Source organism: Arvicola amphibius, chromosome 5 (genome assembly GCF_903992535.2).
Source record: "Arvicola amphibius chromosome 5, mArvAmp1.2, whole genome shotgun sequence".
NCBI lineage: Eukaryota > Metazoa > Chordata > Mammalia > Rodentia > Cricetidae > Arvicola > Arvicola amphibius.
The window spans coordinates 35,969,889-35,988,070 of record NC_052051.1 but is presented as its reverse complement, the minus strand read 5'-3'; the positions used below and the strand labels follow the sequence as shown (position 1 = coordinate 35,988,070).

At 37.7% G+C, this 18,182-nt stretch overlaps 1 protein-coding gene across 1 annotated transcript in view; it reads left to right on the top strand.

Annotated features, from left to right (window-relative positions):
- Macrod2 (mono-ADP ribosylhydrolase 2) overlaps positions 1-18,182 on the top strand; it is a 1,850,149-nt gene that overhangs the window by 41,593 nt on the left and 1,790,374 nt on the right. The window contains exon 3 of the mRNA XM_038330425.1: positions 12,051-12,158. Within this exon, the coding sequence (XP_038186353.1) occupies positions 12,051-12,158 (108 nt within the window). The remainder of the gene's footprint in view (positions 1-12,050; positions 12,159-18,182) is intronic.

The window sequence follows — 18,182 nt, the reverse complement described above, 5'->3', positions numbered from 1 at the left end:
TTATAATTCAAGAAGAGGGGATGAATTTGAGACATTTTAACAGTGGAATTGGTAGGATTGATACTCAGTTGAATATAAGCTAGGAGGATTAAATAGTCCAAAATTGTAGGAATTAATGTGACTTATTAGAAGAGTTAAGGAAGATACAGAATCTAATGAGCAGGCATATTTAGATAAACAATAAGTTTTAATCTGATGGCATCTTCAGATCTTATCCCTTCTGTAATCATCTCAGCAAATGATCACCTCCTCACTTCTTACTGTCTTAAGCTAGGCTTCTATATTTTCCCCTTTTACTTCTATTTAAATAAAGCAGTATGATTTTACAGTTTGCATTATTTCTAACATATATAGGCTCCATGTGACTTAATAATTCTATATTAATTGAAACTAAAGAAACAGTCAGTGATGCATTCAAGGATTTATTGTGAAAGCATTCATATATTATCTTATGATAACAATAAGAAACAATTGAGTGGATCTCAAAACAGGAAGCTACCTTACAAATTAAGATATCTATTTGCTGGATGTGGTAAGGCTGGGCTCTTAGAATAAAAGGATTATAAGTGATCCCATGGTTTTTAAGAGAAGATTTGAGGCCAAATGGAAGTTCACTTTGTGTGGTTGGTCTATCAGGGACACAGATTTTTACACCTTACTTCTCTGTCATGTCATACATCTAGGCTAGCTGTAGACATGTTTATTTTTTTTGTCTTTATTGAAATCCTTCTTTTAACGGTCAGTGGTGATGCTGTGATGGTTAGATCCAGAAGAACATTTTCTGCCTTGATTCTTGACTGTAACATGTGAAACTCTTGATCATTTTTTTCTTGTCTGAGTTGTTTACTGCGTATTTTTCATGTACTTTCCATTCATCATAGGCGTAAAGGTTGCCATTATCCAGCACTTTGGTTTTGGTCCATTTTCATTTCAGTTCTACTCTTAATGGTCTCACCCAAGGTCATTACCGTCTGCCATTTCCTAAACCCAAGTATCTAGGTGTGCATCTCTTTCTTTTGAGCAGTTAATTCATATATATGAACATTCTGTAGGAAACTTGGAGCTAACATAATCAATCCTGACACAGTTATATTCCTTCCCATATGACCTCTCCTGCCTACATTTCTTCTTAATATCAACCTAGAACAGAAGCCAGCAAATATACCTGGCAATTTCTGGCTTCCCTCCTCCAACAGGACCCCATTCTTTGTAGATATGTCTCTAGAGTATTATTCCTGCCATTCTTCTCTCCTGTTTCCATTGCCATAGCCTTAGTTTAGCCAAGGGTATTTTGAGAACTTCTTTACAAATCTGTTTCCATTTGAGCTCCTGTCCAATCCTACTTAGTGATTCAATAGGCCATTGACTTTTTTTCTGCTGACATTTGGTGAACAGTGGTTATATGTTTTAAGTTGTATAAAACATCTGCCCTGGTGCCAAGTGCAGTTCAGTTAATAAATTATACTACTACTAAGAAATGAACATTTGAGAATAAAGAGAAACCAAGATTGGTAATTGTACTATTTAAGTAATTATCACCATAATATTTAAGGAAATCTGGAAGAGAATTAAGTGCTGCCTTCACAACAGTAGGACTAGTGTACTAGAGATAAAAGAATCAGTTTTTAGTGTTTTAAATGTTTAACTGAGCACACAGAGAAATCAGAGTCTTAGTCTTGGGCCTTATACCTCTGTAGCAAGCACTCTAATCACCAAGACAACTCCCCAGCCCCAGGGTATGCTTTTATTTATAGAATCTGTGCCTTTAAAAAAAAGTCCTTGTGAGGCTGAACTTGACCATGAGACGTGATTCACTAAACACATTGCTTCTAGAATCAGACTTACTGGGCTCAGATGTCTCTTGGCTCTGTCAGTTTTGTGACCAGTGTAAGTCTTTAAATCTCCATGTGCCTCAATTTCATTAAGCGCCTTAGGGTAGTTAAAACAACTCCAAATATTAGTACAGAAAAGCAGAATGTGTGTGTGTGTGTGTGTGTGTGTGTGTGTGTGTGTGTGTGTGCAGATGCACATGTGCCTTAGCCCACATGTGGAGGTAAAAAGATAACTTCTAGTGTTGGTCCTTCCATGGTCCCTTTTGTTTACTGCTGGGTATACCAGGATAGCTGGAATTCTCCTGCTTCTTACTCCCTTTGACTGCAGAGGCTTTCTGGGATTATGGATGCTTATGCCATTGTGTCTGGCTTTTGGTGGGCTTTGGGGGTCTGAGCTCAGGTCATCATGCTTTTATGATAAGTGCTTTACTCATTATACAGAGCTGTCTCTGTAGCTGTTCATGTAGCTTATAACTGTAATTCCATAAAAGGATTCTCTTCTGGTCATGTCTATTTCATATTCTATTTCTAAATGCCTGTTGTGTTTGGTTGTCTACATCTCTAGCTTTAGGAAATTTTTGACCATAATTTCATTGGATATATGCTCTACAATGTTAGCTAAGTTAAGACTTAGCTCCTTGAATTCCAAAGAATTTTATTTGTCTTGTCACTGGATGTGGTAGTCTTGCTTTTCTCTTCCATTTCCCTTTCTGATGTTCGAACGCGCTGTTTCATTGACTTTGTTCCCTTGTCCCATATCCTTTATATTTCTTCTGCAATGTCAAGTCTATTGATCATACTTTATATCTTATGCTTTGATTCATTGAAATTTTCATTTCCAAAATTTAGATTTTATTTTAGTTCATTTTCAAAATCATGATTTATTTTCTTCTATGCTGCTGACCTTTTCATTTACACTTCTGATATCTTCATTCATTTTGCCAGTATTTCTTTTATTTTTCTGACTTTTCTTTTTGAGTCCTGAATTGGATTCATCTGCTGTTCAGTCCCCTTTAAAGTCATAGATCATTTTTACCAGAAGATTTTTGTATTTCTTCCTCTGATGATTTATCTCTATTAGAACTTTGGAGTTAGTACTTAAGGAGTTATAATATTTTGGAGGAGTTTTGTTGCCTTATATTTTTCATGTTTCTGTTTTGTGATTTGCATATATGTTGATTTAGATAACTATTCTGGATTTATTGAGAATGCTCTTATTGAGTAGTCTAATCATGGAGGTTCAGTCCATAGTACTACCAATAGCAGAAAGACTGTTATTGTAATAGTAACAACATCAGTCAAAATGGCATTTAGAAATAGTATTAAAATTGAATGGAAAAACTACGAAGTTAAAAATTACTTAGGAGTAATAGTGAGGGTATTACTTGAATACGATAAAGAAGGAGGCAGGGCATGGAAAAATAAAGAAGCAAGATTAAATAATAGAAAACAAGAGTGAGGAAGAATATTATTGGGGAAAGTGAGACAGAAAGATGAAAAGAATTTTAAAAGGCAAAGTAAACAAAGAAAAAGGAGAATTCCTGGGTTGGAGAGACCTCAGTTATTAAGGTCACCGCTGCTCTTCACAGAGGACCCTAGTCCAGCTCTCAGCTCTCACTTTGGGTGGCTTATAATCAACTGTAACTCCTGTTTCAGGAGACCAGAGGCTCTTCTGGCTTCAGGGTACTCATAAACACATGCTGTGAACACAGATACATACACATAAGCATGCGTTAAATATTTACTAAAAATGATTTTCCACTAATGAAAAAGTTCAATAACAAAATAGCTCAAACTTAATAAGGGGAATAAAAATAGTAATTTTAAAAAAGCAAAGCAAAAAGCTAGTGAGGTCATGATTCTTAGAGGATAAACTTCTACCGTCACTTTAATAACCCAGCATAATTCCTAACTACAGTCAAAATATTTATCCTTATACCTGCTGACAAGTGAAACTCTCAACCCTCATCAAATAAACTTCACTTTGTAGCAGACTGAGACCACCACAGAAAACTTCAATTGATCACTATGCAGAAAACAACTGATCATAGGTGCCCATCCCCATATATATAATTACAACAGAACCCCCATCACAGGCCAAAGGAACATCCTGAAAGAGGGCCCAGAAGACTGTAAGAGCCAAAGGATCAGGAAGTCTGCCGTGAGATTGATTCTCCTAAAAATGACAGAAACTTTGCCCATGGTAGCTCAATAGAATGACTGCCTAAACAAGTACAACACCAACAGACCTGCCAGCATGCGGGGGGGGGGGGGCAAAATCTTATGGAGTCCTTCCCCTAAATACAGAACTACAGACTGTTGGGTGATATTTTGGTCACATTTTGACAATAAATCTTTCTTTGAATCAGAGAGTAGAGCTAGCCACTAGCTGACCAAAATTAACCATACAGGTTTTGGAGGACTGAGGACAGCTAGAGAGATAGGAAGTAGTAAGGCAGGACTTATAGAGGATCTCAGTAAGGTATTTTGGATGGAGGAACGCAGAAGAGATAAGTAAAAAAATTCAATAAAGTAGAGGATTTCCAAGCAAGATACTAGCATAAAATTCATGTTGGAAAAAATAGCTCATGATGGTTAGTTAAACAATAGGAATGGGTATTTTATTACCTCACTAACTGGTCCTTCAGTCTCTAGGATCCACTTGGTCAATACTCCAGTAATTTTTTCTATCAGGGAACCCCAGCTTTATTGCTGCATCTGCAACCAATGCAGCTCTGCTCCAGCTGCAAATTTTGACCAATTGCCAGTGACAGCCATTGCTAGGACTGCCATCAGTGGCCCATGGGGAACCAGGAGGTGATGGGAATCAAGTACAAGCTCTGTATTGTTGTCCAGGTGCCTCACCGTCACCCCCTGCATACTCAGAAAGATCACAGAAACTCGAGGTGGAGTTTTCTTGGCTACCCACCTTCAGAGCCAACGATCTCCATAAAATAGCTAGCACAGAAGTGAATTACACCATCCCTAAGAAGAACAGGACTGGTAAAAATAAACTCAGAATAGAAATTGGAGCATGTCTAGGAAGACAGTGCAGAAGGTCTCCAGTTGTAATAAATAATACACTGGCCATTGATTTCATCATTATCTCGCCCCATTTTCCTTTTGTTACCCCTACAACTATCCTTATTTGTATAATGCTCACGGTCAGTGTATCAGGCTGCTCGCATGCTTTACTCTTTGTCTGTCTCATTGTCTTCTTTCATTTTCTTTTCTTCACTCTTACTTTCCCCTCTCGCAGTTACTTTCTTCCTAAAGCCTAGAAGTTGGCATGGTTTGTGATATCTGAGTATATATCTTCACCCCTCACTTTTTAGTCTGTCATACCCCTATTCCCTCTCTCTAATATTTCAATACTTGTGTCTTCCTCCTCTACTTCCTGTCTAGCAATCTAACACCAATCACTGATCTCACCATGATCGCATCTTTCTTTTTCTTTCTACTCATACCCAGTAATGAACAGATTAATGTGTATTATACTATTGAGGTCTCCTTCCTCTGTAAAATAATTGTTACTTAAAAAGTGTTTATTTTGTATCAGCTGCTGCCCTGTTACCAGAGTGAGTTAACGATTTCATAGTGGTTGTTCCCTCAGACAGTACTCAGCCCATGGGGTGGACTAGGAATATATCTAATGCCTTGGACATTAGACTAATCTAATCATCTAATGGATGAAAGTATCACTACTGGTGTATTATAACCTGATCTCTTCTGAACACTGCAAATACCTGCACAGAATTAAAAGAGGCAACCCAAAGCAAGAACAACAAGATTCTTAACCAACAATATAACTCCAGATGGCAGAAAAACACAAATAACATGAAAAATCAAGACAACTCATTTCCTCTGGAAATGACCAATCTCACAATAATAGTCACTGATGAAAATGGGCTTAGGTGAAATTTCCGATGCAGGATTAAAAAGAATGATTATAAATATAAAACAACCCAAAGGAAGCACAAAGAAATTCTGAGAACACAAACCGCTGAATGAATGAGGAAGTCAATTGAGGATTCAAAAATAACATTATATAAAAATAAGTACTGAAGAAAAATCAAACTGAAAAAACCTAAATGATGATAGAAATGAGAAGAAAACAGAGTAGGCCAAAAGTTTAGCAGAAAACTTTATCAGTAGAAGAATTGTAACACAGATAAGAAAAACCCAGGGGTAGATACTGGAGATCAAGCTGAAGATCAGAAAAGCAAAGCAGCCAAGGCTCTAGAGAACTCTTACCTTTATGAAATCTTCAGACTGAAAAGAGAATGAGTTCCTGTCTCATCCTGCTTTATATTTCTCTCTAGTGCTGGTATTAAAGACATGCACCACTACTGCTTGCCTTGTATGGCTGATTGGTGTGGCTACCTTTTCACTCTGATCTTCAGGTGAGCTTTATTTATTAAAACACAAAATATCACACTAAAGGATTATATGGAAGATAGAATTTCAGAGCTTGAAGACAAAGTAAAAGAACTGGATCAATCAGTCAAGATCAATGATAAATTTTAAAGAAACATATGAATGGAACATTAATGAACTTGGGGACATCATAAAAAAGCAAAATTTATAAATTGTAGGCATATAGAGTAAGAATTTCTTATCACAGGCACATAAAATCTTTTAAATAAGATCATAGAAAATAGTCTAAAATCTAGGTAAAGAGAACTCCATCCAAAGACCAAATATATGGGATCAGAAAAGGAAGTTCCTATATCATATCATAGTTAAAACATTGAATATACAGAACAAAATTATGTACTGAAAACTACAAGAGAGAAGGGCCAGGGCACATATAAGGACGAGCATAAGAATCACTTCTGGCTTTTCAGTCACAACTTTGAAAGTGAGAAGGCTTGGAGAGACTTCTGAAAGGTGGAAACTGCCAGCCCAGCGGAGTATGCCAAGTACGCTGGTCTGTCTTGATTGTAGGAGAAAGACAACTTTCTGTGACAAGAGCAGGCCAAAGGAGTTTGTAATCACCAAGGAAGTCCTACAAAGCACATTGGGTCTCTGTCTCTATCTCCATCCATTGCCAGATGAAGCTTCTATGGTGATATGCAAGATATTCATCAGTGTGGCTATAGGAAAGGGCCATTTCAGGCTCCCTCTCCTCAGCTGCCCAAGGAACTAGCTGGGGACATCTCCATGGATACCTGGGAACCCCTCTAGAGTCAAGTCTCTTGCCAACCCTAAAATGGCTCCCTTAATTAAGATATCTTCTTCCCTGCTCCCCTATCCACCCTTCCTCCATCCCAACCATCCCATTCCTCCAGGGTCTCCCCATCTTTCCCTCCTCACTTTTCTCTCCCCATCGCCCCATCTCTCTTTACCCCCACCCCACCCCACCCCCAAGATCCCAATTTTTGCCTGGCAATCTAGTCTACTTCCAATATCCAGGAGGATAACTATATGTTTTTCTTTGGGTTCACCTTCTTATTTAGCTTCTCTAGGATCACGAATTATAGGCTCACTGAGCTTTATTTATGTCTAGAATACACTTATGAGTGAGTACATACCAAATTCATCTTTTTGGGTCTGGGTTACCTTACTCAGAATAGTGTTTTCTATTTCCATCCATTTGCATGCAAAATTCAAGATGTCATATTGGGGTAAATACTTTAGATTAAGGTCAGAAATAAACACATCCATGAGGCTACTGTGAGAAAAAAAATAAATGAGGCTAACACATTTGCTAAGTAAGAGAGGACTAAGGAAACATCAAACACAACAAATAACAACAGTAAATACCATACATAGTAACTCTGAATATTAATGATTACAGTTCACTCATCAGAGGACATGAACTAAAAGATTGGATTAGAAAGCAAACTATTTTTGCTGTCTCCAAGTCACACACATCTTAGGGTAAAGGGCTGGGACAAAAACAGGTCTTCCAAGGAAATAAGACCAAAAAGCACATGGACAGTGCTATCCTAATACCTCATAAAATTGAACTTAACCCAGATCTCATCAGCATAAATAAAAAAGGTCCCTTCATACTGATAAGGAACAATCTGCCAAAATAATATAATTCTGAACATAAACACACCAAGCACAGCCTCATCCAGTTTCATAAAATATGTTCTACTAAATATTAAGACATGAATTAATTCATATATAGTAATAGTGACTTAATACTCTACCATCACCATTAGATCAGTCAGCCCCCTCCCAAACAACAGACAAAAAACCCAGCCAAACAAACAGAAACATTAAATGACATCACATCACAGATTAAACATACCTTACAGGCATCTACATAAGAGTACCAATACTCTAAATAATTCACATTCTTCTCAGAAATACATAGGACTTTCTCTAGAGTATATCATATATTAGATACAACTCTAATTTCAACCAATACAGAAGAGCTAGGATATCTGTTATCAGACCATAGTGGAATAAGGCTAGGAATCAACAGCAAGAAAAGCTGTAGAAATACACAAATTCATGGGACCAAATAACACCTTGTTAAATGAGGGATAAATCATTGAAGAAATATAGATGGTATTAAAAAAATCCAAGCACTAAATGAAAATAAAAACACAGTATGCTAATGAAAGTAGTCCTAAGAGAGACGTCTCTGGTTTTAAGTACAATCAAATACCTGGTCCATACTAAGATTCCATAGTTAAGAGTGCTTGTTGTTCTTTAGAGGATCAGACTTTGGTTTCTAGCAGGTTACAACTATGTGTAACTCCCGTTCCAGGAGATAGAGTGCCCTCTTCTGACCTCTATGGGCACTCTTCATACACACAAATAATAAAATTAGTAAAATGAACCCTTAAAAAGATAAATAGTTCTCTGATAAATAAACAGTCTGATGATGTACCCGAAGGCTAAAACTTAGTAAAAAAATTGGAAAAGCAGAAACTTAGTAAAATTAACCCAAAGACAAAAGAGAAGATACAAATTAATAATATTAGAACTAGAAAGTGCACTATTACAACAGATACCAAGACATTCAGCAGGCGTTCAAAATTTATATTCCACTAAACTGGAAAATTTAAAATAAATGAATGTTTTTGTAGTTCATATGGCATACTAAAATTATATCAAGATGAAATAAATATACACGTCTATAAAAAGCAATGAGATTGATACAGCAACTAAAAAAATCTCCCAACTGAAGATTGTTCCTGGCCAGATGTATGCTACACAGAATTCTACCAGGCCTTTTTCACAATGTTTCACAAAGTATTCCATAGAAATAGAAAATGATGGGACATTTCCAAACTTTTAAAAAACTATCACTCCCCTTACATTAAAAATGTAAAGACACAACAACAGCAACAATCAGATTATAGACTGATCTTGTGATGAACATATATGCAAAGTTTCTTATTGTAATACTTGCAAATTGATGCAATAACACACCAAACAACACGATCAAATTGGCTTCATTCTGGACATACAGTCATTTTCAACACATGGAAGTCAATAAATATTATTTTTCACATAAGTGAACTCAGGAAAAAAATCATGTGATCATCTCTGTAGATGCAGAAGGACAGACTCCAACACCTCTTCATGAATAAAGACTTAGAGAGACTAGAAAGGAGAGACTATAACTCCACTCAGTTAAATCTGCAAATGACAAACTGATAGTAATCATTATGCAAAATGGAGAAAATTCAAAGCAGTCCTGCTAACATCAGTAACAAGACGCCCAGTCCCTTCGCCCCTATTCAATATTGTGCTTGCAGTACTAGCTAGACCACTTAGAATGAAATAAAATAGATAAAAGTAGGAAAGGAAGAAGTCAAAGAATTCATATCGGCAGGGCTATGATTCTACCCATGAGAGAATTGTGACAATTTTTCATTTTAGGCAGACTTTATACATTCTTTTCAATATAGTTTTTAAATTCTCTTGAATTGGCAACTTTTTCTTGGGGGGCATTTTTCTGTCCAGGTGATTGACAAGCCAGTTAGGATTGTCCCTTACAAGGGTGAGGGGAGGGATGGACACATGATATAATATATAATCCTTTTTTAAACCACAAAAACCTCTTGATATACAGTGATCTTGTAAAGTTTAGTGCTCTTGGATCCAGGTTTAAATGGTTAATAATTAATGTTATTCTGTGAGGCTCAAAATGCCACATTTCCGCTAATAGCCAGAGTTAGGACTCAAGTTGCATTCCATTCCTCTGACTAGTACTTGGCTTCCTGCATTTTCAGCCATTGGTTTGTTAAGTTCTTGGTTATGAAGGAAGGGTCCAGCCTTAATGTCCTCAAATCCTACCAATATCTAGCAACTTAACAGCACCACTACAAATGTAGTGGTGTATATAAAACACTCCACAGGGAAATAAGGGCTTAATTTTATAGACCTATTTCTTAAAAGTGGAGAAAAGCTTCTAAGTCTATTTTGTCACCTCCAAAATACAAATAAATTCTGTTTTCTTTGTGAAGTCCTTGCTAATTTAATACCCACTAGAGTTCTGACACTTAACTTCAGTGAGAAGTCTTGTAATTTATAGATTTTCATTGATGCAGATACTTAGGGTGTCTGCAGAAATCATCAGATATTTATTGTAGTCCAGTAAACTTTAACTGGAAATCAGGGTTTTTAAATTTAAAAGTCCTAAGAGTACTAACTGACGGGATGTGAAACTCATGGTCTTGCTGAATTAGGAGTCTCAATTGAATTGTCTCCAACCAGTTAGCCTATGGGCATGTCTTTGGGGGCATTTTCTTGATTGATGATTGATGAGGGAGGGCCCAGCCCTCTGTGGGTGGTTTGATGCCTTGGCATGGATCCTCAGCTGTTTAACAAAAGTAGCTGAGCAAGTCAGAGAAAGCAAGCCTTAATCAGTGTTCTTCCTTGGGCTCTGCTTCAGTTTCTGCCCCCCAGGCTCCTGACTTGAGTTCCTGGCCTGACCTTTCCTGGCGCTGGACTGTAAGTGTAAGAGGAAATGAAACCTTTCCTTCTCCTGGTTGCTTTTGCTCATGGTGTTCATCATAGTAGGAGAGAAACCGAACTAGGACAGTCTCAAAGACAATTTATGGACTTCAAAACCTATTACCTCTTAATTCACAAATACTTTAAGATTACATGCTCATTTGAGAATATTTTAGTGAATGAATAGCATTATAGTTCTCCATAAAAGATATGCATATTTCATAAATATTTAAGTTTATAAATGTTTTTCTAAAGTATGGTGAGCATATATATAATCTTTGTGTATTTTAAGACATGTTTCTTTGTTAAGTGGGTTTACTTTGTCTTAAAAATAAGTGACAATTCAAATTCTCTCAAGTATGTAACAATGCGTCAGATTTTAGAGCAACTTTCTGGATCCGTGTGTTTTATGGTGCTATTTCTCTTGCATAGTAGTATTGCCTTGCAGAGCAAAAGGTTAAATACAATGTGGTAAGGAAAGAACATTTTCACAAATTCATATCTTCTCTTTGAGGTGTTCTACCCTGGGGGACATCTTTTTAAAGGTAGCAAAGAGTTGAATATAAATGGTCAAATAAATGTTTCATATGGTCCTTTTAAATAACAGGGAAAAGTAGAAATGAGCTCCTTCACTGTGAAATGTTTTCTTTCTGTAGTTGCACATCTGTTTTCCTTGTGAGTATAATAGAACATAATTTCATCTTCAAATGATAGCATCAAAATAAAATTGATGTTAATTTTCTTAATGATCAAAGATATTGCCCGAAGTTGCTCAAAACTTCCACCTGACCACTGGTATAAATACAAATAGAGAATAAATCACACCCTTGATACTTACATATATTTTAAAATTTCCTTTGTAACTCTGTGTTTCATATTGACTTTTACAGTTGTCCTGATTAGAAAGTAGTTGCTTAGTCTTCAGAGATATGGCTTAGTGAGTAAAAGTTCTTTCCATTCAGACATGAGAACCTGACTCTGAATCAGAACCCATATAAAATAGCCAGATCTGTCTGCGTTCCTATAAGCCCAGTGCCTCCATTGGGAGTTGGAAACAGAGATAGACCTCAGAAGCCGAGGGCCAGCTGGCTTGGCACATGAAGTGGTAGAAGGACTCTGTTTGAAAACAAGCTGGAAAGTGAAGATAGACACTAAAGGTGGTCCTGTGCCCTCCACACTTGCACCAGGGAGCAGTAATACACCCCGTTAACACGAACACAAACATACATGTACACAAAAAGATGTTGGTTAAATTAAGATATTACCCTTAATATATATCTCTTCTTATTACAGAAGAAAATACTCAGGAAACACCGCAAATGAAGAAAAGTTTGAGTGAAAAGGTTTCTCTCTACAGGGGTGACATCACACTGCTAGAGGTGGACGCAATAGTCAATGCGGGTGAGTGGTTTACTTTTCTGTATTTCCTTTGCTATGTTTTTATGATTTCAAACATTTTCTATACTGTATTGGTATAGAAATGCCTTAAATCTCTTTCTTTATGATTTTATTGAGAATTTATTTTATATATCTGATTAAGATTCCTGGGTTAATGGAGAAGTAACAAACTGTTGTAAAGAGTTCTTTAGAAAGACTGTAGGAGACCAGCCTGGTCTACAAGAGCTAGTTCCAGGATAGGCTTCAAAGCTACAGAGAAACCCTGTCTCGAAAAACCAAAAAAAAAAAAAATAAATAAATAAAAAAGAAAGACTTTTAGTAATTATATGAATACTGGTTTCATGCTTGAGTTAAAGAGAAGTAGTAGTTCAGCTAGCTTTTCCTTTCTTTTGAGTAAGTCCTAAAGATACAATTAGATTATATCAGCCAAAAGAGAAATGTGTAGAAATTTTTACTGATTTCAAAACCTCACTTATTTGTAAGTTTTCATTTTTATTATAAAATGCATTTACTGGTATATTTTAATGTATAATTTTCTTCTTTGAATATTGAAGGAAATATGACAGCATATTATTTATGTTGTTCTTGTCTCCTATATATTTTCTTGTGTTGTTATGTATCAAAAGTTTGCAACAATTGTGATTCTATAAGAGGGAATTATGATTTGTGTTTTAGAAAGCTAAACCACTTTCTAGGTTGAAAGTGTCAAATAATAGTAGGTCTAGATTTAGATAAAGTCAGTCTTTAATCTTGTATTCTTTAATGGAAGAGGATGGTGACGATGGAGGAGCAAAGAGAATTGAAATTGAAGAACTATTTGACCTAGCAGATCTTTAAGTATCTTAAATGTTCAAGCAGAAAAAAAGATGTAAAAGAAATACAGACAGCTTTGCCTGTGCGGAATCGAATGATGGTATTAGACAGGTGGTTTCTTACAGGAGCCACTAGCAAGTGGTGGTTTTCATTAATTATGGTGTCTTAAAATCCAGGGGCTTAAAACAAGGAGAGAAGATGGACTTGAGTTTGGTGAAGCCTTTGACCAAGGCTTAACCTGAGTAAATGGAGACAGAAAGTTCAGGTTTGAGACAACAGAATGGGAATTTGGACTGTCATTTGTGTCAGCCTTAGCAGAGGCTAAAAGATGGTCAGCACTGAGTTTTTCGTAAGCCAAGAGGAATAATGGTAATTTACAGCTAGACATCTCTCAGAACTCCAAAGAATGGGTGGGATTGCTTGACTGCCATTGTTTTCCAGAAGTGCAGGGTTCAGGTAAGTTCAGTGTTGTCTCAAGGTTACCTCTGGTGATGTAAATCCACACAGGGTGGTAGGAACAAGACTTGGAGGTGAACAAGCAAGAACTGGAAGATCCTGATTCAGCATGTGACAGAGATTTTGGGGTCTAGCAGGAAGGCTGAAATCTTGTAAGCTTGCTCTTCCTGCAGAATTGCATGTCAGTTGCTTTGTATGTACAAGTTTTGCCATAACCAGAGCTCAGTTTTCATCTTCTAATGCTTCTTTGCTTTGTTTCTCCTCTGATGCTCCTGTTGCCTCTTGAAGATGTCATTTCCTATTCAAAAAAGAGTGTGGATTGTTTGATCTCTCTACTCAGTCTAGCTCCTTTTTTTTGGTGGGGGTTTGATTTTTCTCCTTCTGTCATCTCACAGGCTCAGATCTTCCTTATACGTAGATCCCATGTTTGTTTTATTTCTATTTTTGTGGTCCTTTGTTTCAAGCTGTTTTACTCTGATCTATGGGGCCTCTGTAGAAATCAGGGTCTTGGAAAGTATCTTATGAACACCGGTACAGAATTTGGGTTAGGTATCCCTGTGGGTTAGTAAGTAAGCAACTATGCCAGAATTTCTATAAGTGTATAAACTTTAATTATAAAATATTTAAGATTTAAAGGTTTTTGTAAATGTATCACCAACATTTGAGTATTATTTTTGAAATTTTTAGCTAATGATTCTAGTTGCTTCTTTTTTTCTTATTTAACATAACATTGATTTTACCTTGTTAAATTGATAGTAAACAATGACTTTTCTTGGGTTCTATTAACTGTGTTTTTTTCCTCTCCATGAAGCACAAACTGGTACCATTTTAATTTATTCTTTCACCTCCCAAAGCAATGTCTTGACTTTATGCTTTTAAGAGATATTCAGGGCTGCCACCTGGGGCATTGCTGGTGTCCAAGGGCTATGCAGATCTGGGGGGCCTGCATTGCCACATGGAGCCATGCGACAATTGGGCCCAGGCTACTGTCTAGACCTGTGTCTGGGTCTGTGGTCCTGTCACAGCCGGGGTCTGTGTTGATATCCCTGGCCCATGTTGCCACTAAAGGCCACACAGATGCCCACTGTCTAGACCACAACCTGTGATCATGTTGGTGTCTGTGTGCTGTTCTGAATTCAATGTGAGTGGTCATGGAATCATTCAAGTCAGGGCTACTGCTGAGGGCCATGCCTGAGTTCATAGTCCTACAACAGCAGTTGATGTCTACAGCTTCTGTTACCAGTGGGAACTGTGTGGATGACTAGGGTCTGGTCAGCTATCTGTGATCATTGTCCATGTCTGAAGATCATGCTGCTGCCATGACCATACTGATCTGGGTGGCCTGTGCTGCCACCTTGGGCCATGTTGGTGTCTGGGCCTGAACTGCTGCCGAGGACCATGTCTGGGTCCATGGTCCTGCTGTAATTGGTTTCTGTGATGATGCCCATGGTCTGTGTTATCACGAGGAGTCATTGAAAACACACCGTGGTGAGCCAACTCCGCCCTTCACTGGCCCTGGGATAGCTGGCTCTGCCCCTCTCTGGATACTGCAGCAAGAGAGCTGGCCCTGCTCTTCAGGGTAGAACTCGCCTTCCACATTCAGGAAAGAAGGCTCCTCTTCTCCCATCAGGCATGTACTTCACCTGGGCAGCATACTAGAGCTGATCCTGTGGTTAGGGATGTAGATGAGCCTATCCTGGGGGTGTGAGAGAAAGAGAGTTGACCTCCCTGCCTCTGTCATCTACCGTGTGGTGGCATAGGTAAGGATAAGATACCCTCTCCCCTTTGCCCCTTGCTACCTACAACAGACAAGAGAGCTGGCTCTGAGGTCTGAGAGCAAGAGAATCAGCCCTGCCCCTCACCAGCTACAGCACATAGGAGAGTGGGCCCTGCACCCCACCTGGGCAGCACACTAGAGCTGACCATGTTTTCGGGTACAGGTGAGACAGCTTTACATCTGCCTACCCCCTTCACATTCCCCCTACAGCAATTGGGAGTGAGGGTTCTGCACATAGCCTGGGCAAAATAGCTGGTCCTGGTGGGTGAGCCTGAGGACCTGAGAGCGCGAGAACTGTTCTTGCGCCTTGCTGCAGGCTGCACTGGGTGAGCTAGCCAAGGCAGGGCCAGAGAGCTCACACCCTGGTGGTAAGGATGCCGAGAGCTGGTAGGTTAACCAACTCAACTACCACCCAGGCCCAGAACCAGGGCTATGAGTTAGTCCACCCCAACGTCCATATTATTTCTGGACTGTTAGAACAAGTGAAGGGGATGAACCTACGGATCCAAAACAGCACGATCTCCATAACACAGTACAACTGAGAGCCAGAGGAAGCCAGAAACCTTGAGCCAGCCCAATTACCCTTGGAAGCGACAGTGAATGTACTAATGTACTAATGTGACTCGGTGGGCCACACTATAGCTTCCACAGTGAGATTCTTTTTTTTATTTTGTTTTTCTTTTAAATTTTGTTTCATTTTGGGGGGAGGTTACAAGGACAGAAGGCAGTTGCAAGGGGACAGGGAGAAAAGTAGAGTCAGAAAACATAATGTGAAATCCAAAAAGAATCAATAAAAGTTAAAATAATAAGAAAGATATTTAAACTTTATACAATTGAATTTATTGTACCTATAATAGCATATTCTGTGCTGGGAACTTGATACAGTGAAACAGTTTGGCTTTGGTTTTAAAAATCATTTATTTAATCAATCAATAAAATATTTATTGGGTAATTTTTATTGACATAAAATATTGTTAGGAAAACATCCTTAAGTCACTATTTTGCTCCTTCTTCATTTTATCTTGCCTTTCCCTGTATGTGTAGTTTTCTCATAGATGCTGCATTAGTGTACATGAGTATGATAACTTAATCTAAAGATAAAAATCAACTTTTTTACCCTTCTGCCTCTCTGGCAGTGATGATTGTAATTTGGCTGTGTTCACATGAGCTGGCTCATCAGGTAGTTCCTGGGTGGAAGGGGGAAGAAATACCAAATTTACAGGTAATGTCTCTATTTACAGCTCTCTGCTGTGCACTTTGTTGGCCTGGTAGGAGAAGAGAGGCACAGATGTTAACTTTCAGGCATACAAGGCCACATGACAGAAAATTCCAGAGCCACCAACAGCAAGAGGCAGGCTTCCAGTCAAGGTAGCAAGGCTTCTCTGCAGTCACTTTCTGCCTGGCTGCCAGTTCTTTCATGACCACATTAGCATATTCAAACAACTGATCTTTATAGCTCTGAATAGAAGAAGTCGATGTTTTAAAGTTTTTAATCAAGTGTTTGTTGAAATTCTTTAAATGTTACCTGAGAGAAGCCTCTTCTTTATTCTTCCTTCTAGGAAGCTGCACTTATGTGTATGTTTTAATAAAAGAAGTTGTAATAAGTATGATATTAGCTAGAAGAGAAATAGCACTCATTAAGAGTCAGGCAAATGTAGGTTCCATGTCAGGTTCTTATACTTAGGACTGTTTTATTTTAAATTTTATTTTGAAGTAATTATAGTGAATTGAAAGAAAAGAAAGAAATAAGAGTTCTATGTAAGGTCCCAGCAATGGCAGTATCATGTAAACTAGCATAATATGAGACCTAGGAAATTGTTACCTATGTATTTTTATCAGTATTGATAGAAATATATTTGGTGTTGCAAAGAAAGAGACTGTCACGCAATTGAAGTGTCTGGACAAGGCAACTTTACTCTTGATCAAAAGGTTGTGCTTGGAAGAGCAAGCACACTGAGACAGGAAGGGCATCTTGGAAGAGCAAACACACTGAGACAGGGAGGGCATCTTGGTTTTATTCTAAGGAAAGTGGTGACTGTATCTTTTCCCCATTGACTGGGCAGTGACCTCACAGTCTGTTCAGTTGGCTAGTCAGAAAAAAAATTGGCAGACTAGAGATGAAGGAGGAAGGGGAAGGGTCTCTGCTCTAAGGAGAACAGGATCACTATTCCAGGGCATCAAATTCCTATAAGAGAGCAAGTGGGCCTTTGGGTAACCAAATTTTAATGGGTATGGAAGATTAAAATATTTGTATAAAAATCTTACATTTTGGGAAAAATGAGATTTTAATTCCTTGTCCTAACACATTTAGCACGGATTCTAATAGGTTCTAATAACAAAATCCAGAGTTAGATATTGGGAAAAATACTGAGAGATCAGAGAGAAGAAGGAGCAAAACCACGTTCACCTTAACTCTCAACTTCCCCGCTGAAAGAGACTGAGCTCCTATTTCCTCCTGCCTTATTACTTCCTCTATCTGCTCAGTCATATCACTTCCTGTCTATCTATACAGACATCGATTGCTAGCTAATAGTTCGCTCTAACCTCTGATTAACAGGAAAGCTTTATTCGTGTAAACAAAATATCACCACATTCCCCCTTTATTGTCTAAAAATTAAAAAAGGTTATAACTAATATAAGAAAAACTATATTCAGTAAGTATACACAGTAACTATATACAAAATATACAGGCAATGAAAACATCAATAATGTCTGGTCCACTAACAATTGACAAGTTGAGAGAAAATATCCATATCTATCCTATCTTGGTGAGTCCATAAGTTGTACCTAATTCATTTTCTAGTCTAACTTGATTTACCAAAACTATCTTTTTATGTGTCTCAATCTTATACACTTTACGTTTCTTTATTGAATTTATTTTGAATCTGGTAACAAGGAAAACTATAACTATAATGTCTTCAACTCCATCAGAAACCCAAGAAGAAAATAATTTTTACCTGAGTAAGCAGGAAGTACAAGCA